Source organism: Lutzomyia longipalpis, chromosome 3, assembly GCF_024334085.1.
Source record: "Lutzomyia longipalpis isolate SR_M1_2022 chromosome 3, ASM2433408v1".
NCBI lineage: Eukaryota > Metazoa > Arthropoda > Insecta > Diptera > Psychodidae > Lutzomyia > Lutzomyia longipalpis.
Window position 1 is genome coordinate 21,896,059 of NC_074709.1, and position 22,446 is coordinate 21,918,504.

The window sequence follows — 22,446 nt, forward strand, 5'->3', positions numbered from 1 at the left end:
AAACAATGGTATCAACGCAGTAGTACTAAACACATCTTGTCAGTCGCATAGAAACAGACATGAAAGTGAGAAGCAATTACTTCCACGTGGAGGCTTATTCAAATAATCAATCGAATGATGTTTTTCCATGAGGCTGGGAAAGCTCTTGAGGGAAATATACCCAAAATTATCTGTTTAATGTTTTTTTTTTGTTTTTTTTTTTTTTTTTACAAAAGTGCCATAGAAAATTACTTCATTCTCACCTTGAGATGAAACTTAAGTAACATAAACATGTTCCAGTGATATTATGCAACATAAAATCGATTTGATGAGTAATTTTGTTGCACACTGCAAAGCTATTATAATTGAATAAATGGTTGTTGGGTGGAAAGTGAAGATCTTTGACACGTGCAATCAATTGGAAACTGGATTTTTCCGCTTGTTCTGTCGCTCATTTTATACGTGGGCGCGGAATATCGCGTAATCTAGGGGCACACTGTGCAATGTATGACGCACGTTTGACCCAAAAGTACTCAATGGCTGTGGATGCAGGAAAATCCTTCGCGACTGTGTGTGTGTGCTGGAGAAAATCGATATGAGCGTCTGTCGGGGCTTTTCCCCACGTCTGTCGCACTGGCAGGGTGACTTTTCTCCACCTTGTGCACACAAAGTGACCGTCGCGGTGCAGAAAATGTCTCTCAAGCGACCTTGACGGCGTCTAGAGTGGACGGATTCAGCTGCGCGAAGAACACTCTCAATTGGAGGTGCAGACAGAAAGAGGTGTGCAAATGACGAGGGGTCGAAATGTCGGCACGTGGAAAAGGAGAAAATCCTAACGAAGGGTCACCCTGAATGCTACACACAGAATGAACTTGCTCTTGTGGTCTTTTAGTGAATTTAGAAAAATGAAATTGGGATGAAGAAAATACAATATTTCCACAAGGAAAATTTACTATTTATCCCGTTGGTTAGGACGAAAATGAGAGAGGAAGAGGAAGTCAATTTAAGAAGTAAAAAATAAAATAATATTAGGAATAAAAAGGATTTTTAGGGAATTTGTTTATTTTGATAAATTTTTATTTATTTTTTGAATTTGATGCATTTAAAAATTTTTTTTTATTATTAAGACTTTGTCAATTCGATTAAATGGTGTTTCACCCACATTACAAACATGGGATATCACGTAATCGCGAGGTGTCCCTGTATTTCTGGGTAGAAGGATTTTTCATTTCGACTACTTCCGTTTCGAAGGGGTTTATGCAAGATGAAAAAAGAAAGCTCAGGAAATTGCTTAACAGCCCTGCGTAGAACCATTAAAAAATCCCGAATAAATTTTTTTTAATTTTAAAATTTTACTTGAACCATTATCACCGAAATGATTGTTCTCTATACTTTGCTTTGCTCTGTTTTCTATCGAGGTTGATCGTTGCGTATTTTTTGCTGCTGTCTCTTTTATTTGATTTTATCTCCCATAGATAATTTCTCTTTGTTCACTCTCGCGTATTTTTTACGTTGAATTCGTAAAAAAATACCCAATCCTATTTTTTTATTTTTGTTTTAATCTTTCAGTAGGTACTTATAATCGGGTAAAGTGCTATACGCGATTTCCGGTATATAGTGCGATACTTTATAATATAAATGCATGTCCGAAAAAATTGTTTAATACTTCCTTTTTCGTTTTAATACTTATATTTTCTGATTGATATTACTTTGAAATCAGGAAGATTATGTTGGAGCATCTTCCACAGTACAATGTGGTCATTTTCTCTCCCTTCTCATGTAAGATTCATGGCTTCGGATTGAGGCTAATGGGCAATTCTGCGTTCAGATACCACGAAAATGTTCCCATTTCGTTGAGAACACAGACATTGGCCTGCGCCAACGATCAATAAAGTGGGGTAACAAATGCGACAAAATTTGCTCCATTCCCACAGAAATGAGAGAAATGTTTATAGGGATATTCTGGAGAAATTTTACATCCCAATATGTTTCACTATAGGAATGTTCTTATTATATATTTGTGTTGAATTGAAAGAACAAAGTTTCCAAAATTATTTGCTACTTTTCGTTAAAATCTTTTTGCATTATGACATAAATTGTTGAATAGAAGAAAACGGAGCTACTTAGTAAGTGGCTAAATATATCTTTAAATCTTAGCACAATGCTTTGAAGTTAAACGATTAACTTTTTTAATTTCTATAAAAAAAATTAGACAATAAATAAAAATAAAAAGAAAAATTATTTCCGCAAAAATCTACAAAAAAATAAACAAAACAAATAGCTCCGGTTTCTCTATTATAGTTTCATTTAAAAACATAATTTAGTAAAAAGAAAAACTTACGGGTACAAGATGTTCCGGCTCCGCGTTAAGAGGAGTTTGATCGTCTGGCAGGAGCGGTATTGGTAATGCCAGAGCCCTAGAGGCCCTATGAGTTGCCCGCAAGCAACACGCAATTCCAAAGAACGTTAATACTGCAGCTCCGACCAAAAGAACGACAATAATCGCAATTCTAAGAGCTGCAAATAAAAAGAAAGAAAAAGGAATGTTAATTTCTTTAATGTTTGTCTTCAATATATTGATTGCTACATATGGAGAATTTTGGATTTTTTATAGGAAGTTATGTTTTTTTCAGGACCATCCCAATGGTGGAAAAGTGCAGGAGATAGTACCTATATACAATGTTTTTGAAAGGAAAGTGAAGGAGAGTGGTTCAATATAATTGAAGTTCAAATAAATTGGATTGACTCTCCCTCGATTAGCATATAAATGAGGTCTGGCCGGGGGGAAGTGATTACTCAATTAGGGTCCACTTTGGTGTCCCCAGTCAAAGAGCGATGAAAGAGCGGTGGCTTGCAAAAAATGAGAGAATTGTGTACGATTCGCGCACGAGGTGGTTGATTTTTGCGCGCGCATCCCATCGAGAGTGCGAAGACTTAGCCGTTTAGTGCAATTTTAATCTACACAAATTGCTGCCAAGGTTGATTATATAAATTTCCTCGTTGCTCCGGCAGCCACACACTCAGAGTTCAGTGTCACTTCTCACTTTATTTGGTGTGACCAAAGGAAGAAAATCAACATGGTGGATTGATCTGTGAATTCCGAAAATGGGGATCATTCTCGGAGGCATTGATCTCATTAAATGGCACTCAAAGAATGCCAAGAGTTCTTACTACACTTACTACGCAATCGTGCCCAGCTTAGAAATGCACTATGCTAATTTTTTTATAGGTGTCGTGTTGAAATCTAAGAACAATTGTTTTATTTTATTTATACCTACTTCAAATCATTATTGCAGCGAAACACTACTGTAACTTTATGGAATTACGATATAAATATAATTATTTTGACTGAGAATCTGCCAATAAACAAAAAAAATTAAAGAAATATCTGAGGATCATTTTTCGATTGTAAAATTCAGCAATATTTACAATAATTTTACATAGGAGAGGATGGTCTGAATACGATACAAATGCACTCAACTTTAATTTGTTTAAAAAACAAAGAGAAAAGAATTTATGTATTTAGAAAGAAATTCTTTCTCTTCTTTGATTAAGTAAGGGAAATAACCACAAGTGTCGTTTTGGTCCATCCTCTCCTATCTATTTCCAGAGAAAACCTCTGTTTTGTCTAACTGAAAGTTTATGCCAAAAAAAGAGTATTCTTTCTTTCGAATGCAAATAAAATGTATGTATATTAAAGATCTTTTTTCACTGGATTTGTTTATTTTATTTTTTTTTTTGATAAAAAAACTTCAATTCTCTGTAAATGATTTTATTATGTAATTCAAAGAACTGGCAAAAGATCACAAAACTTTCTTTTATACATATCTTTGTTTTGGTTAAAATTAAATTAATATTTTAATTATCTGGTCACTATAATATACCTATAAAATAAAATACTTAGGTATGTAGCACGTAATGACAAAAGGATTGCGTTTGTCAATTGAATTTGTAATAGGAAATGTATTAGGTATTAAAAATACATGAATGATATTTCTTTCAACGTTTTCATTTAGTATTCTAATTCTATTATTTTACCTATTTTATTTGCATATTACAGTCATACTTATTTCTTATTAAAATAATTATTCTGATGGCATTAAATACAATGAAAATTTATAAAGTTTCATTCACACCTACCCTATACCACACTTAAACAATTTAAAATCTCCCCCAGTTGTATTGCCATATATGTATGTCTTGTTGGAGCAGAAAAAAATGCGCGATAGGAGGGGGATACATTGTGGACAAAAAAGCATTGTGCATCAGTGCTGGGGAGATAATAATTGTGTTGACCCTAAATGAAATTGCTTTGGCGCGAAGGGGAGGGAAAGGGAAATTGAAAATATTTCTCGCTTATCGCCGACAGTCTGTATTTGTAAGACAATGTGTATTGATAATGCGACTTTGTGGGCAAATTATGTATGCATTTGGTATATTATCTTATATTATGTACATACATATGTAACATGTAAATATACAAATTGAGAAATTGTTAATTTTGTTAATGATTGAATTTAAAAAAAAAATTATTTAAAACTTTAAGGTAGATGCAAAAAAAAAATGAAAAAAACTAGAAAAATTAACTTTTAAGGTACCTTATTATGTATTTTTATTGGTTTACATTCAATTTATGCAACAAAGAAAATGCATGTGAATCTCTGTGCAGGAATTATTGGACAATCAAATGTTTATCCGCAGCGAGAAATGCATAAGGCAGTGAAGCGATTTGCGAGGACAAATGGCGAAAAGTAATGTAGAAATCGGTAGAGAAGCAAAAATAAGCTTATACCAGACTGATAAGAGTGTGGAAAACAGAAATCAGTAAATTCCTTTGCCTTTACCCTCCCCTCCACTCTCTATATAAATCGCTTATTATTTTCTCAGTGAACAAAAATCGACGACGATGTGACGTCAATGGCACAAAGACACACCACCATTCAGAACACACCATATACATATCATTATTAGACAGACTTTATTTACTGATAATGGAAATGCCAATTAAAATTTTTTTCTCATTGCAGATATATTCTGCGACCTAGTCGCATTCAGAAGCGCTCGTGGTGTTCTCCACGGGAATGGAATCCTTGGGTTTTCCCCCCGTGACTTGGCTACAGTAGTTATGATCTTATCAGTTTAAGTGGAAAAACTATGTATACTGGAGCTAAGAAAAATCCTGCAATATTGCTTCCTTGATTTTAATAAGTAAACAATAACAGAGACATTAGCTTAAGGAAGGCTTAGAGCTTCAATAAAGCTCTTCTAATTGAAACTCATAAAGTAAAATGTGATCGAAGAGAAGATATTTCCTTAATTTTTTAATGAGAATTTATTTTTTTTAGTTAAGAACATAATAGACATAGCACTTATTCCAAAGGCTTTATTCATTGTGGTTTTAACTGCTTAACTATATACTTCGTCATAAAAACTTGTTTGTAAATAGTTTTAATTAATATTTTTTGAGCGTTACAAATTGTGGAAAACCAGAGAACTGTTTTCACGAAAATGCGTGAATCATTTGATTAAAAATTTCTTTTTGCATTTCTATATTAAAATTTTATGTTTTCCTTTACAAACTACATATGCTTTGTATGAAACACTGTCACAGTCTAATTGTAAGGAAAAAAATCAAGCTTGACATTTGGAGTCCTCCGAAAAAATCCCCAAAGTTTTCCCAAGAGCAAAGAGCCTCCTCGGTATGACCTCGAAACACCCCCTAAAATCATCATGCGAGACGAATATTTACCGAGAACATCCATCAGAGATGAAAATTATCCCAAAACATGCACAGTTCCCTTTCAAAGTCGGCGCCGAGGGAGTGAAATGGATGGAGAGAACTTTCCTCTATATGTATACCACAAACCCCTCTGTCAATTGATGAAAAGTCTATTTGTCCATGATTCATGCGACCCAATGTGACCCTTTCATAACTCCTTTCAGATTTCAGAACCAATTCTTATATTTTTCATGTTCTCGAATTCAACAGATAAAAAGAAATGTACCCAGCGCATAAAATGTCTTGTGATTGCAACATACGACAAACATTTTTGCTTTCTATATACATAATCATGTTAAAATAGTTTTTTTTCGTCATCATAAAAATAGCACAAGACGAGAATTATATGCAGGGGGGTTTGAATTAGATTTTTTTGCTTTTTTCATAATTTTTGTTGTATTCTCGTAGCTCAAGGAAAAATTGGGATGCACAAAATGTAAGATGCATACGTGTCTCAAATTGACTCAATTGTTCTTGAAGGATTTTCCGCTGTTATAGGAGATGAAAAATAAAGAAAAAAAAAATGCTTCAATGCTTCTTTTCAGTCCCCAAGAGACATCAAGATAATGAGCGACGAGACACATTCGCGTGTGCATGGAAGAAATGTAAGGGAAATGAGAATAATTTAGGTTTGAATAAAATAAGAGCAACAGTAGCCGACAGATATTAGTATTAATCTAAATTCTGAATAAAATTTGGAAGTTTTATTCATAATTCTTTGTAATCTAAAATTAATATTTTAAATATATTTTCATTGTATGTGAAAAATTTTGAATTAAAACGACGAATCTACCTATATAAAATCATCTAGGCATGTGTATATAGCTTGCTTGCCACAGATCTCACCTTTGTCCCAAGCCCTCTAAATCTAAACTTTAATTTTTCCCTCACTTTATGAAATCTACTCGGCTAGACAAAACATTCCACTCTAGACATCATAGTGGCGGGAATAAAAAAAGGGGGAGAGGAACGCTTAATAATAATCGAGGGATACGAGAAAAACAAACACACGCAGAAAACTGGCACGGAAAATACTACATCTCGTCTGAAATTCTATCAAAATAAAGAAATTACACATAAAACCATAAAACAGACGGATATTTTCTCAAACATGCGAATTTTTGAGATACAAAATATAACACAGGAGCACATTAATCAGTGCATATTACCAAGCTCTCATCTCAGTGTTAACAAAAAAATATTCTGTATGACTCTTTGAAATCATTAAAATGACTTATTTTTTGTTGCTCTTCTTCAACCATCGAATCTGTCTGGCTGAAGAGTAAAAATCAATTTTCAATTTCAACCAAAGTCACACAAACTAGACACACAACAGACAGTAAAATTTTTATAAAGACATGTGAATTTAGGACTAAAATCCGAATAACTTTTATTCAGTTTTTTTTTAATACTTTTTAGGCTTGAAATTAGCCTTACTAGAGGTTGAATTAAGTACTTCATTTAGGCTCTTTAACTTCAAGTTGAGCCGTATTAGGACTAATATCCGAATTCCATTTTTCGGTTTAAATCTAATATTTTTTATGATTGAAATTAGCCTTTCTATCGGTTGAATATAATACTTTTTAGGCATGAATTTAGTAGTTCTTAGGCTTTTGTTTCCGAAGGTCCGAATATGTCTATTTAGATAAACACACCTTGTAGGGGGTTCTCGACAAAAAATAGTGTTTAATTTTCCAATTAAACTGATTTATTTTTTCTCTCTTAATCACAGACTTAATAACTTCCCTTACAATTAACTGAAACGATCATTCAAAAAAAAATTATACATAGTTGAAAAATCCGATATTTTTAATCTCAAATTTTAACTTCAATTTTTTATCAAAGAAAAAATGTTTTTTCACATTTTCTTTCGACAAACTAAAAGTAATTGAACTTTTCTACATTTATTAGACGTAGAATTTTAAACTTAGAGGTTAAATAGGTTTTATTTTGAGGCTTAAAAAAAAAGAATTGGTTCCGATGGCCAGTAAAATCTTATGAGGGTTAACTTTTCCGGTATTGAAAATTGTAAAGAAATCGTTTATCTTAAGATAGGTATCATTAGTTCTTAAATAAGACAACAGCCCGAATTCTGGAATCAAGATCGTGATATAATACGTATCTTGATATCAAGATCTTAACTTTTTTTTTCAAGATAAAAAAAATTCAAGACTAACTTCAAAACCAAGAAAAATAATAGATTCTATCACAGTTCTACCATACGCATTAAACAAATAAATATAAAAAAGTAGATAGCTCTATCTTATCTTATCCCTAAGATGAGATATGAAACTTTGTAAATTGCAGGTAATCAAATTTGTGAAGTTTAATTAAAAAAAAAAAGTAATGCTTAAAAGAGAATTTAAAAAAATGATCAAAATCTTATGTTGAGTAGTGTTGTCAGTTTTGGCTTTGTGAGCTTGGTGGTTTTTATTTCTTACTCTGTCTTGTATGTGTGCCTCTGTGAACAAGCCGTTGTTGAGTGGAAATAGAGAAAAAGAGGCAGTATGAGAAAAAAAAGTGCATCACAGTTCTCTTGACAATATTGAGACTCATCGAGAATCAGCTGATGAATTGACACTATTTTTCTTAGTGTCTGACTCATCGTAATTTCTTACAAGATTTACAACTTGGTAAAATATTTAAAAAATAATACAATTTTAATGATCTTTTGCATACCTCTTTGCTACTTCATGATGAACTTCTGTGCGTTAGATATTTGCATCACTTTTCTCCTCTATAATGATATACAATTAACACTTGTTCGGTCAATCTTAGTGACTTCTTTTTATTAACACTTCGACAGCCACTTCCCACGATCTATGGGTCACAACCCTTACCACGGAATATCGTTAGACAATCTTAAACTCTCTTTTTCCTCCGCCTGCGTCTTACTCTCATCCGAGACACTCACTGAGAGATTTCATTTAAAACACTGAGAAAAATTAATCCCCCCACTCTCGGTGCACCTTTCGAACCTTCGCGCATTTCATTCAAAAGACCTCTCTGCAGCACTCCTCCAAAACTTGCTTTCCAATAAATTAAACAATCATCGATTTTCAGACATTTCGCGACCACTTTCGACCTTTCACCTAAACTGTTAACTCCAAATCTATGGCTGGTACAAAGTTTTTCTTCTGTTCTCTTGACACAGACCAAATACTATGTAATTTTCTTAGTCGCTTGATTTTTCCACACATTCGTCTAAATCACAATGAAAATTTTAGTTTTCTCTTTAGACACAAAAAAAGTCAGTCTATCGAAGTATTTTCGATTGCGCCCAAACGATCCGCTTGGCGGGTACAGCGCGACTGAACATGGTATACCGTCTGCACTCAAGTCCACAGTCGTGAGTGAGCCCATTGAGACGAACAGAGTGGGATAGAGCGCTAGGGGGTCTACGGGTGTCGGAATGAGATAACGTTAAAAAGTTTAAGCACATCCAGTGGCGGAGGGTGATTTTTTTTCAGTTCGTCGCGGGGAATTGTTTGGAGGACAAAGGTGAGAGAGAGAGCCAGATGTATGGTGTGGCGGAGTAGGAGGGAGATGGAGAGAGGGTGAGCAAGCTGCGAATATCGAATCTTGCGCAGTACAATGGAAACCATTATACAGGGGGCTATTCAAAACTCGGATCTTTTCTTGTAAGAAAGTACTATCTGAGATGAGTTCTAGGCTGTAAAGGCTCTATAGATAGTATGAGGGTCTAAACTATGCCTAACCTGTCTATAGTTTAGTCGATTAATTTCCATTTAGTTAGGACTACTAAGAAATATTTCGAGGGCTACATTGTAAAACCGGCTAACTTTGTATGAGCTCCGAACCGACTTAGTCGTTTTTGCAATGTAGCCCTCGATTTACTACTATAGAAATGTAGGACCAAAGTCCTTCCGGAACGTTAGCCAGAAGACGTTGAGTTAGTCCAAATTCATTGGCCGAAAATTTAAGGATACGTTCGGTCTGTTCAACTGTCTTCTAACTAGCGCTTCCGGAAGGACTTTGGTCCTACATTTCCATTATGTAGAACTTCTGTCAGTTTTAATTTAATTTATCATTGATTTAAATTTGAATTTCTTCTACGCCATATTGTTTTTTATCATCAATATTTTTGTACTTGAGCTTCTCGATTAGGCACCTCTAGAGATATGAGTGCATAAAAAGAATAATTTAGACTGTGTTTGTGAGAAACGTGGCGAAATCGTCATACAAGATGGCTAACGGCTCTCTCGCGACTCAATCACACTGTTCATCTTTCTCACTCCTAGTTCTGGCTCAATCGTCTGATCCAGTGGCGTCGTGAAATGAGAAGGAACGCAATTGAATTGGGGCCACTTGCAAATGCAATCGTATCGTGGTGTGGTAGTCCGAGCGGTTGCAGAGAGGGTGCATGGAGGAGTCTTTCTATCGCATTCATTTTAACCGTCTCACTCTTTCTTGCACTGACCATCGCTGTCAATTGACAGACTCACTCGTCGCCCATTAAAGCGGTGAACGTTATAAAATTTCAATTTTTCCCCTTTACGCTGTGCACCAGACATGCATCTAATTTTGGGTGAAGTCTGCCTCGAAATGCATTGCTTTCTCTCTTACTCTCCCTCTGTTCCGCGACTCTTTTCCCTTACCTCCGCCACCACTAAAGACTTCGGCCATGTCTCGCCCGTCTCGCCTTTCCCTCAAGTCGTTTTTTCCTGCAATTCTCAAAATAATACAATTTTTTACTCACAAACTTCTCTCATCAGATTTTCTTCCCCACTCACATTAATAATAAGAGTGTTGTTTTCTTACTTTAACTTTTTTTCTTCATAAGTGAATTTCCAAGATGATAGAATGAAATTCACTACCAAGTTCAACTTCATCCTTGAGGCAGACATAGGCCCGTCTAAACTTTTACAGGGAGAACCTTTTAAGGTTAAAAAAGGTTTGGATGATTAAAGAAAATTAGGCTTAGCCAAAATAAAACTTAAGTTTTGGTTTAAAGATTTAAAGTCGGATTTAAAGACTTTAAGCCGCCTGGCTCAGAAATTTTAGGCCTTGGTTAAAAAACTCTGACCTTAGTTAAACAATTTGGGCATGGTAAAAAAAAACATAGGCCTAACTTAAAAAATTTAAGTAGGACTTTGATTTTATTTTTTTTACAAATTCTTTTTTTTTAATAAATTTTGAATGTTATATGGGGTAACTAACTCTTCTGAATAGCTGAGGAACAGAGAAGTCAAACGTTAGGAAAGAAACGTCAAACATTACAGAAAATTTAAACGTAAGAACACATGTCAAACTCAAAAAAGAAGAAAAAATTTTAAACTTAACAATGAATATCAATTTGCCAAAATTATTTGACATTTTTTTAAATTTAGTATTCAATCCTAATTTTCATAAACCTTTACTTTTAAGACGTTATTTTTATCATTTTTAACTTAAAAAAAAAAAAAACAAAATGCCACCCCCTTGAATGGATTTTTGAGTACGCCCCTGGTTTACCGTGTAAAGCGATTCCTAATTCGGGTAAGGAATTGATCAGACAATTTGATTTTCTCGAAAATAAAATTATTAAAGGCCAAATTTAAATCACAACCTGAACATTTAGAATTTTATAGACATTTTCCACCATCTTGGAAATATCTTTAAAAAATCCACCAGACGCCACCGATGAGACTTGTTGGGAAAAAAAAACATTTTGCTATGTACATTCATTATACATAATATAATTCATATAAGGACTCTGCGGGAAGAAGTTGCGACGTCTTACGTCACGATTGAGCGACAGACCCGCATCGTGAATCGCAGTCTTAGGCTGCTTGAAAGCCTGTCCTCGCCACTTGTTTATCGCGCGATGTCTGGGGCGAGTCAGAGACGATCCAGGCACAAAAGGCAGAGTCAGACAGGCGAAGGGGGCTCGCGAGGGCGCGACAGAGATACCCGATTCACCTCTTTGTTGGGCTCGCCAGACAAAAAACGATGCCCAACAAAAAGGCATGAGGGAAAAAAATGCCAACATGCACTGATGCACTTCTCAAGAGTGGTTTGGCGGAAATAAATTTTCGCCAACAAGGTGCATTCCTTTTGAGCTCCTTTTGTATGCACTGCAAGACAACATAAGGGATGGTTGAGATAGTGGACGGTGTGTCCTTGGAAAAGTAGAAAATGATCATTGGGCCTTATAGAAAGCAAATAAATTCAGCCCCAAAGGGTCCAGCTTTTTTTATCTTTTCTTTTCTTTTATTAGCTATGTTTTAAACTTTTAATTTTAACTGAATGAAAATGAAATCTTAAATTAACCGCTGCACCAAGCCATCTCATCAAAGACATTTTCAAGGTTCTCTTTTCATTAAATTCTGAAAAGTTGTGAAAATGAAGAAAATTATTAAGACACATTTCTTCTCTTGACGAAAATAAAAATGTTCTCGATGTTAGCTTCCCTGAGTTTTTCCTAGAAGTTTCTAATATTTTGTCGCGCTTCTCCATAATGAAGCTTCTTCACTTATTCATGCTCAATTTCTACCACCCTTATTAACCCTTTCGCGTCCACATTTCAAAGTAAAAAAATCTTCTTTAACATAATTTTTGTAAATTCAACGTATTTTTAAGTTTGAAAAAAAAAAAATTTATTACAATTCGTAAAAAATTAAATTAATTAATTAATGTAATTTAAATTTAATTTGGTATATATGTATGTATGACTCACAGAACGCGAGGGGTTAAATACTGTAATTCATTTTTAACTTCTTCTACACATTGTTCTATTTTTTGAAGCTTTTCTCAGCTTATCAAGTTAACCCTTTCGCATTCTTTGGCTCATACGCCGGATTCAAACATAAAACATTTTATTTTCCCAAAGTTTTATTAATGATTTTTTTCCAAATTATAAATTCATTAATCACACGCAGAAGAAGTCAAATAAGAAATTTTCCCTGAGAAATATCCTCTGAAAGCACGTAGAATATCTTGATAAAAAAAGCGCACGTTTCTATGTTTCACGTGGACACAAAAGGGTTAAAAAAAACTCAAAATTTCATTTCTGCAGATTTCAAATTGCCCAAATGCAACTCTACGGGATGGTTACTTAATTGCTTGACTTTTCATTTTGCACCAACCAAAAGTGCTGATGCTGATATAGTCAACTAAATGTTAAAGATTCTTATGAAATTGCCAGACACTCAAATGGTTTTTGAATTGACTGCATGAACGAAAGAATGCTCAATTAGTTTTATTTTTCTCTAATTAGTCCATCTCGCGTGTCTTTTGCGTATTTCTCTGCTACTCTTGCTCCATTCTTTTAACAATTTTTTCTCCACAAGAAGTTATCACTACAAAATGTTATGGATTTTTATGAATTATCAATAAAGTAATTTTAAATGCTAATATATACCTTGTTGGAATTTTGGATCATGTTTCTTTTTATGATTTAAAGTTTTGGTTAAACTAAAATATAATTATTTTAGGTAGCAAACATTGCAGAAAAAACTAAGAATTTTATCTTAAAACTGTTCGCAACTCTATCACACTGTGAGTGCACTTCGTGGTGTTTCTTTCACATAATTGTGAGCCACCAATAAAAATGGTATTCGTTGTGACACTTGTTGGTTCAGAAGCAGAGAATGGAGTTTGTTGAACCCCATACACAACGAGCATCGGAAAGTGTTTCGAAATTGACTGGCGGAGCTCTCTTCTTTAAACATTACGTACATATATAGCTGAAGAGGGATTTAATTTGACGATGGTATAAGAAGGCAATGGGAAGGGCGAAAGGGTACAACCAGCAAGGCCACTCCATAGCATCTCAAGATGCATTTCTGTGCAGTCCCAAGCGCTTTGCTGCACTTGCGCGTCCAGCGGTCCCATCAAAGTCAATTTTCAATCTCATCTCGCAATTCAGTCTCAACTTGTCTTATGCCATTGCCTTTTTTCGGCACTCTCACACAGAGGATTTTTCTCAACATCGTCTCTCTTGTACCACCATTTTCTTGCCACTCATTCTTGTTTTTTTTTCTCTCTTTCCAGACAGGGTTGAAAAAAATTAATATCTTTTCATCTCACAATTTTTTTTTTTTTGCTTATTAATTGCTGACCCGCACGAAGGTCCAATGGCGACACAACCTTCTTCACCACTCATTCTCACCTTTTTGTCCGAGGTGGTTGGCAAATTCACAAATTGAATATTTTATTAGTTATATCGGCAGTTCTGTGAGCCAGAAAAAGCAGCGAAAACAATTTTATTGCACTTTCGGGGGCGAGACGATGAAAATGTCAGAATTTATATTTCACTGTCCATCCAAATATGGATCCATTTAATTAGCTCCTCTCCGTACTTTTTTTTATTCTTTTTTCTTGGCTCACCATCTTTGTCACTTTTGGTCACTGCACCGTTCTCTTTCTTATCTTTTTTTTATGAGACATAAAATAAGCAAATTAAATAATATTTTTTTTAAATCACAAATTGCAATGAACAGTCCGTTGTGTTATTGCTAAAGAATTATCTTTTGAAGTAAAATCATTTTTTCCATGGCATTATTATTTGATCTTCTCATAAAAGAAAGTCTGTCTTCGCGGTCTTTGCGTGTTTGTTGTCTGGTGTATTGAATTGAGTTTCGCGGAAACGTCTGGACCGATTAATAGAATCGAAAAGAAAGGAGTTTAGTCACTGTTGTCGAAATTCTAATCCTTCGTTGATGTTTTTCTGTGGAAAAATGCAAAAATTTCTTTTTTTAAACATTTTTAGGAAAATCTTTGCCTAATTTTTCCAACTGATCTCAATTGCTTAATCTTTTTTGATCATCTACAAAATTAACCCTTAGAGGATTTTTCTGGTTACCGTAGCAAATTCAATTGTTTTAAATCGTCAAAAAATAAAATCTCTGTTAATTATCGTGGAAAATTCTCATCTATAGGGAAGTTCAATTACTTCAAACTCTTCGGTAGAAAATTGGAAAAATCATTTTCATTTTGAGTGAAAATTAAGAACAAATATTACAGTTTAAAAATTGAATCCGCGAATGATTAATCGTTTCCTAATTGTTTCACCAATAAGGATTTTTCTCATATATGTGTGACTAAACTCCTTTATTTAATAGGATTCTCTTCAAGCAAAATCACTATTTTTTCAATTTTGCACACTAATTGACACAAAAAAAAGAATCTTCAATTTCTTCCATCCCATCCCTAAACATAAAAGTTTCGGTTGCATATATTTATAGAATGAAATTCATGCTTGTAATTGAGTGGGTGTTAATACAAAAATTCCATAGAGATTTTGATGACGGAGACGAAGTTGAGTCTGGGGAAATATTAGAGTCGGATTGCAATGGGAGGGAGGGGGGTGCATTGCTCGCCAGTGATTCATTGCCAGAAGACACTTCGTCTGGCTCTACAGCATTTTCCCCGAGACGTTTTGGCTATCAAGTTGCGATTGGGAGTAAATTCCACCAGCTGCCATTCCAGATAGAATTACAAGTGGGAATTGGAGAATTAAGCAAAAGTATCTTGATCACATTTCCCCCCTGATTAAGGAAATTTGCTGATACATCAATATGTACATTAGGGGAGGGCGGGGCTAATAAAGTTACTTAAGGGTTTGGAAAAAGCTTAAAATATCATATTTCCTAGCTAGATAGAACAAAATGATCTGAGAAAGAGTTGTAGGGCAGTAAATTTCCTAAAGAATTGAGCAATACATTTCGCTTTATCTGTTTGGGAAATATGATATTTTGAGCTTTTTCTAAACCCTTAAGTGACTTTTTTAACCCCGCTCTCCCCTATATAGTTTTTCTACATACCAATATAAACACCTGTTAACACTAAAGATTAATTATTCATTAAGCTTTATAATAAGCCAGACGTTTATGCAGAAATGAGAAAAAATATAAATAAACAAAAGAAAAAAGATTGACGAGTTTTATTTTGTTTAAATGAAAATTTCATTTCATAGAAATAAGATAAGATTTTTAGCAATAATTTCGATAAATTTGTCGCTGAAATCTCTTTCAAATTACATTTCTCAATTTCAAGGTAAATTAATTTTTTCTGCATTATTAGCGCTTTAATAAGTGCACGAATAAATGAAAAAAATTACATCAGACGTTCAATTTTCATACCCAAAAAGAACCATTGGAGAGCTTTCGTTTGAATTTGGCCTCAAGTCACCCATTTGGGTGTCGTCATGATTTACGAGGGACCTAAGAAGACACCCAATTAGACAACGGGAATCATCCATGCGGGGCAAAAGGACTCACGCCGAGTGAGTGGAGCCATTTGGGGGTTGATTGCATTCCCCAGAGAGACAGTGACATGCAATAAAGAGCGTCTGCAAGTTAGTGCAACGGTCGGGTCAGAGGGCAAGCGCCGGTGCAAAACCTCGCGGCGTCATTGCCCGCGCATTGGATGCACTGCTGCAAGCCCGCGAAAGGGTTGCAGACGTCACCGCGACACGCTTTTGCTGTTTATCCATCACAGCATACAGCAGCGTAGACACAACAACAGCATCTCAATATAAACGATCTTCTCTTAGTGTGCTAATAAATTAAGAAACGAGCCGAACCAGGGTGAGCAACTTCCCCAGACAATTGCTCTGCAAGTTATGTCTATACGTCTCTTGCCACTGCAATCGAATGCGATTTATCTATTGAGACTCATTAAATTCCTGGTTAAGCTTCTTTTTCTCCTTCGCTGCTTTTCACATTTCCCAGACACAGAAAAAGTGGCTCAGGCTGTGAAAAAAAAGCGCGATAAGTGAGAACGTGACTCTTATGAACTGAAGATTATTATAAGCAATCAATGACATGCCTTTGTACGCACTTTTGAATAAAAAGAAAACATTAAATGTATCAGAGAATTGCAAATCTGTAGTGCTTGAGAAGAAAAGAATATTTTTAGAAAACGTTTTTTTTTCAAATTGATAAAGTCCGTTGCAGTAATAATAATTGTTTTGTATATATAATAAAACATACATATATAACAATAATATATTGTTTTCAATAGGAAAGCATGCGCAGCGCACATTTTCACAACAAATATTTAAGAAATTTTTCTGCAATGAATGCAAACGATGATACTTTGAGTCACACAAAAAACCACCTTTGCGGGCAAAGATTCAAGTAGCACGCAAGGCGTCTGCAGGCGAGAAATTTGCAGTGATATTTCAATAAGAGTATCGTCTCAAATTGAGAAAGTGCTTTTTGAGTGAATTTTCCGACTAATTAGTCGCCCCTCATCAGACTTTCTCAATGAAACATTAAGATGAATTGCGAAGCGAAAAGTTTGCGAATGAAAAAAAAAACCATCTCGTGAAGGCGATAAGGGGCAGAAAGTTGAATGGTGAGTGCTATTATCAATGGGAGACGTCGGCATAATTAATTGAATTTATCATCATAGCCATTAGTTTGTGCTGGAACAGAGATTTCTCTTGTCTTCCTGAGATTTTCCGGTGCTTGGATAACTCGGAGATGAATGATCTAACTACTTGAGGGCATAGAAACTAGAAACAAGTCTTGAGAACGGATATTACCTCACACAGAATATCAGACGTGACATGATGGAGAATTAAGAAAAAGAAAATATCAGGCTCTGACTCTCAGAATATCAGACTTTAGCAATCTTGTGCGTCTCAGAGTTCCTGTGTGCCCTCATTGGTAGTGAATAAGAACATCTTTAGACAAAAAGTTCACTCACAGAAGCTTTTTTCTTACTAAAAAAATGAACTGTGGAGATAGTGGGGCTAATAATAGTCACAAAAAGATTTGAGAAAAGCTCAAAATAATCAAATTTCTCAAAGAGATAGATTGAAGTGGTCTAAGAAAGAGTTGTAGAGCGGAAAATTTTCTATAAATTGTTGGAAAATTTAATATTTTCAGTTCTTTTTGTAAACCCTTTCGTGAATTTTTTTTGCCCCGCTCTCCTCTATAAGTGAAAGAATTTTTAAAACTATTTTAGGTCTAGAAAATCATCTCTTTTGATCATGTCTAGCCCATAGATTTCCTGATATACATGAAAATTAGAGTTTTTTCCAGGGAGCATTTTAAACTTTAACCTTTTTGAAATATGAAAAATTTTTTTAGTTTGAGTAAAAAACATCAATTTCCCTTAAATTAAATGTTTAAGAAAAATCTTTCTTACATTTATCTCACTTATTTGGGCAATAATTCTTAACCACCTATGAATGCAAGTTTCCTCAACTCGATTATTTGGTCTCATTTGCACCCCAAACAAGCGCGCCCTTTTCGAGATAATGTCAGTCAATTAAGCATCTCTTGGCTCACCCTCTTTGCCCTCCCTATAGCCACCACTGTCTGGGTGCTCTTGGCGCGTCAACAATTTGTAAATCAACCCCAAATGTGCGTCTGTGAGACGGAACGCGCCCAAAACAAAGAGTCTCGGTGCCGGTCTAGTCGACTTCCGGTTTCCTGAGTGTGTCGACAAGGGCCCCAGAATCAAGTGCCACTGTCTCATTATTTTCACACAAAACACCACGAGATGGATGGGTTCAATTTGCGGCCAAAAATCGCGCGCGATGGTTACAAAAAAGCAAGACATGCACCTTTTTTGTTATTTGCTCATGCCTGTGCACTTTTTTCGGCATTCGTCCGGCGCCAGGTGGAAAATTATGGAGATTTCCTTCAATTAACTGCAAGTGGAACTCACCTGGAAAAAGAAAACGAATAATATTCTGTCATTACGCTGGCCTTTGGGGACAGTGGAGATGAGAAAGGAGGAAAGTGGCAAAAAGTGATAGGAAAATACTTCTCGTACTGTACTTTCGCGTGCTAAAATGGTCGAGAAAAAACTCACGAAGCTGTCTCATTTGAGATGCCACGAGTTTTTAATTGAGATGATTCAGCATCACCCCATTGATTGATGCTGCAATCATTTGCGTCAACCAGAGAACAATTTTACGTCAGAGAGGAAAAAAATGAAAACCACAATTTTTTTCCATTGGAAAAGCTTTTACAATTTAATTTACATATAGAGAATTTCTAACGTGAGATGAAAAATTCATCATGTGGGAAAAAATGTGGATGATATATAACCACATTGTCACATATAGCTATGGGGGGAATCCGCATAGAATTGGAATTGATGTGGATTTTGGCAGAGATTGTGGCATAAGATTTTCTTGCTGTTTCCCCTCACGACGGAGTAGCGGGTGAAAGGGAAGCAGTTTTGTGCTGAGAAGGAGAAATTCCTGAGATAGCTAGGAGACACTCGCTTAGTTGTGGCCAGATGGTTGCTTTTGGATCTACACAGGAATTGTGCTAATTTTAGGTCCATTTGAAGGAAATCGATTTGGTGGGTTTTTGCAATTAAAAATGAACAGAGACAGCGCACAACCACAAGGAATTCCACACACTCAGTGGCTTTTCCATTGCGATCGTGCGAAATGTTGCCAAATGAAATTCCTATAGGAAAATGTAAACATTTAATAAAATCCCATAGAACTTTCTTAGTATTTATATTATTTCTTTGACCACACTGAGCTCACTATTTTCTCGTGAAATAAAGCCCCCCTATCGTGACGAAAATTGGCGACGCGATTGCAAAAAAAAGAATGAAAAAGAAATAGCAATAGTGACGCGGGAAAGCGTCTGCGTCGGCGGATAAATGTAAAGGATATAGATAAATAGATTGAGGGAGGGATAACTCAACAAGAAATTCCCATCGATGTTCAATGTGTCTGATCTAGCGCCTGTGAAAATAGCTCAAAAGATCTATTTTTAATTTTTTCGAGCTATATGTGTGTCTCAAATATTTGTGCGAAAATTCTGTCACTTTAACTTTCAGCGAGTCTAAACAATATTATGTATAGTAGAAGGTTTGGCTCTTATACTATATTTATTTAAAGTTTACATAACTTTTTTTTGCCTAAAACAAATGACCAATAGATTCACAAGAAGATCATCAAGAATTATATTAAAATATTACTAGATCAGAAACTTGAGGAATCGATGATGGTTTTCCACAAAATGAATTAAAATTATTTTCTTGACAAATTCTTTTTAGAGAAAATTTGTGATTGAAAAATCAACTCGAATGTTTACAAGAGAAGTAACTTTTATGAACAAAGCTTCAACCATTGTATTGACAAAGCAGTGTCGTATCATTAGTAATTTTCCACCGATTGACTTCTTAAAACCCCGCCTTCATGTCCATTCACATAAAATCCCTTTTTGCCCCTTCAAAGTAGTGCGAATGTCCTCGCAGGAGGGTGAGGAAAATGTCTCTCTCATCAGAACAGAGAGCTATAGTGTGGAGAATTTTCCAATTGCTATTTTATGCACGACAAAATGGGAAAGTGTTGAGGAGCTGAAACGAAGGGTGTTCGATGAAATCTGGTATCTCGTTTATTGGCCAATGCACTTTGGTGTTTGTCTCCAGTCTAGACGGAAATCCAGTGCAGTGAATTCTGGTTCTGTGCAAAGAATCATCACAAAAGTGAGAAAAGAGAGCATATTTGCGTCTGTGTTTGTGTTTTCATGCATTTTGCTATCAAGTTGACGTGAAAAAGTACACCGCTTCGGTGAAGAAAAATCAATTTATGTTCTCATAAACTATTGCTGAGGGGACGATAAATCTATTAAAGATTTAATTCCATCAAAAAGAAGCTAATGGTTTGGATCAGAACAATGTTTGAAATTTCTTCTTAACATTGATCACATGAAGGAAGAGAAAATATTTAAAACCTTTAAAGGAAAATCTAATTTTAAACCTTCTTTTAAGTAAAATTTTCTTATCCATTTCAAGCATAATGCTTAGTGATACAAAAATTGTTTTATAAAAAATTTAATACTCAAAGAGCCCAAAGACGACTAATAAATGGCGTGCATCTGAGATTTAGCCGCTATCCACCATGAGATGCACCGCATGATGTAGCAACTCTTGGACATTTCTTGTCTGCAATTATCCAGTGTCTGCTTGTTGTGCCAGCGATATTATAGTGGCAGAAATGCCAGACAATTAAGCGAAATTACGCGAAGAGGGGAAGAAAGGGCCCGTGCAAGAGGCCGCAAGATAAAATTCCTTGTAGCGACCATAAATGTATATGTATGTATATAATAAATCTGACGGTGAATTCGCCAAAGACAAAGAGACTGCACTCAATTGATCTCTTCTCTGGTGCAAGTGCAATTGCGCATTTTGACCAGAATTAAATTCATACAAAAAGCGTCTTTTGCTAGATTATTAGGCTTCATTAATTAAAAAACTTTTAACTTTAAAAGCTTCTAAAACGATTTAAAAGTTTATTAAGTTATTTAAGAAAAAAAAAACCCTTAAAAGCTTGACAAGTATAGTATGTCAAAATCTTGAATTTTCTTCATCAACTCTTGGATAATACGGTAAGGCAGAAACTTGGAATGTAAGATTCTATACCTTTACAAGCACATTCCTAGATTCTTTCTCTAGACATAAATCGAAAAAATCTAATATTAAAAAAAAAGTTTTGTCTTTTTTCATCTTCATTCTATGAGTACTATCAACTCTCATAAATCTTTTGTATCATCTTTTTGTTCACTCTCAATCAGCTGCCGGGTGCGCATTCCGTGATCACCCGCCAGGAATGCATCCCCTTTGCTCCTAACCAGATGATACAGCGACCGTACCTAAGAAACTTACCACACGTATTAAGCCTTCCTGGGTTTGGTCTTTTCTTTCACCTTCGGCAAAACCAGTTGCTCGCACCGATTCTCCACAATTATTCCCACTGATTTATTCTCCCGTACCCCATTCAAACAGGATGTACCTTCGATAAAGAAGATCTCACAATGCACTTGGTTGTGTAAAGAGAAGTTTCATCATATCTTGTGCATCGGAGCACCTCAGGAAAAAGCTCTCATATGTAGTCACGAAATAAAAATAGACTCCATTGTACCATAATTCTAGAGTCTATATAACTTTGATAGCATAGAACACGATTATAGACTCTGATTGCGAAACAAGAGCTAAGATTGGCATCTTGCTATATGCAAAAGATCTTCATGTGGAGAGATGGTCATGAGTTAGAGCGTTTAATCTCAAAACATACTCATTTCCCGGAGGAAGAGTTTTTTTTAAAGAAATATTTCAGATGAGATCGTGATGAATGAAATGGAGGATATAGTAATAGATATTGTAGTAATTACTAAAAGGTTTATATCTGTTGCTCTGTGAGCCAGGCTATAAAACAGCCATATGAGTAAGATAATTTAATCGAGGACGCGTTTTATTTAAATGTAAAAGCCAAATTACAATAATAAAATCAATTTCCACTTAAAAAATGATCCCTTTCTTCAACGAAAGGAAAATATGGCTAAAGAAAATTGTTCACATAAAATATGTATATAACGTAGGAAAATATAACGTTGAAAATCATGCTTTTATTCCATGTTAGTCGCGCTGATCGAGCCTCAGGAGACGCGACATTTATCTATTTACCGAGACACGGTGCAATGTTTGTGCTTGTGAGGCATAATATGCGACAGTGTACATATTAAACTTCCTCTTAAGACAATTAATTATTTGTAAGTCACTTTGATGGTATGCCGAGCCAATTGATGCCGATTGGGGCAATCCCTCGTGCGATATCACACCCAATATGCCCTTTCGACGAGACACCCTCGCGCGACTCACATGAAAAAGGTCAGAGGTGAATGCCAAGTGCATTCAATGCTCTGCAGAGAAAGACAATTCACTTGATTTCTATCTCAAATGTTCTTTTCTCAAAAAAAAAA

The 22,446-nt window shown here is 35.1% G+C and overlaps 1 protein-coding gene across 2 annotated transcripts in view; it reads right to left on the reverse strand.

The window, feature by feature from the left end:
- Nucleotides 1–22,446, reverse strand: part of LOC129792661 (uncharacterized) — a 61,649-nt gene that overhangs the window by 9,078 nt on the left and 30,125 nt on the right. For both annotated transcript variants that reach the window (XM_055831967.1, XM_055831966.1), the window contains exon 2: nucleotides 2,321–2,496. In XM_055831967.1, coding sequence (XP_055687942.1) covers nucleotides 2,321–2,496 — 176 coding nt within the window. The remainder of the gene's footprint in view (nucleotides 1–2,320; nucleotides 2,497–22,446) is intronic.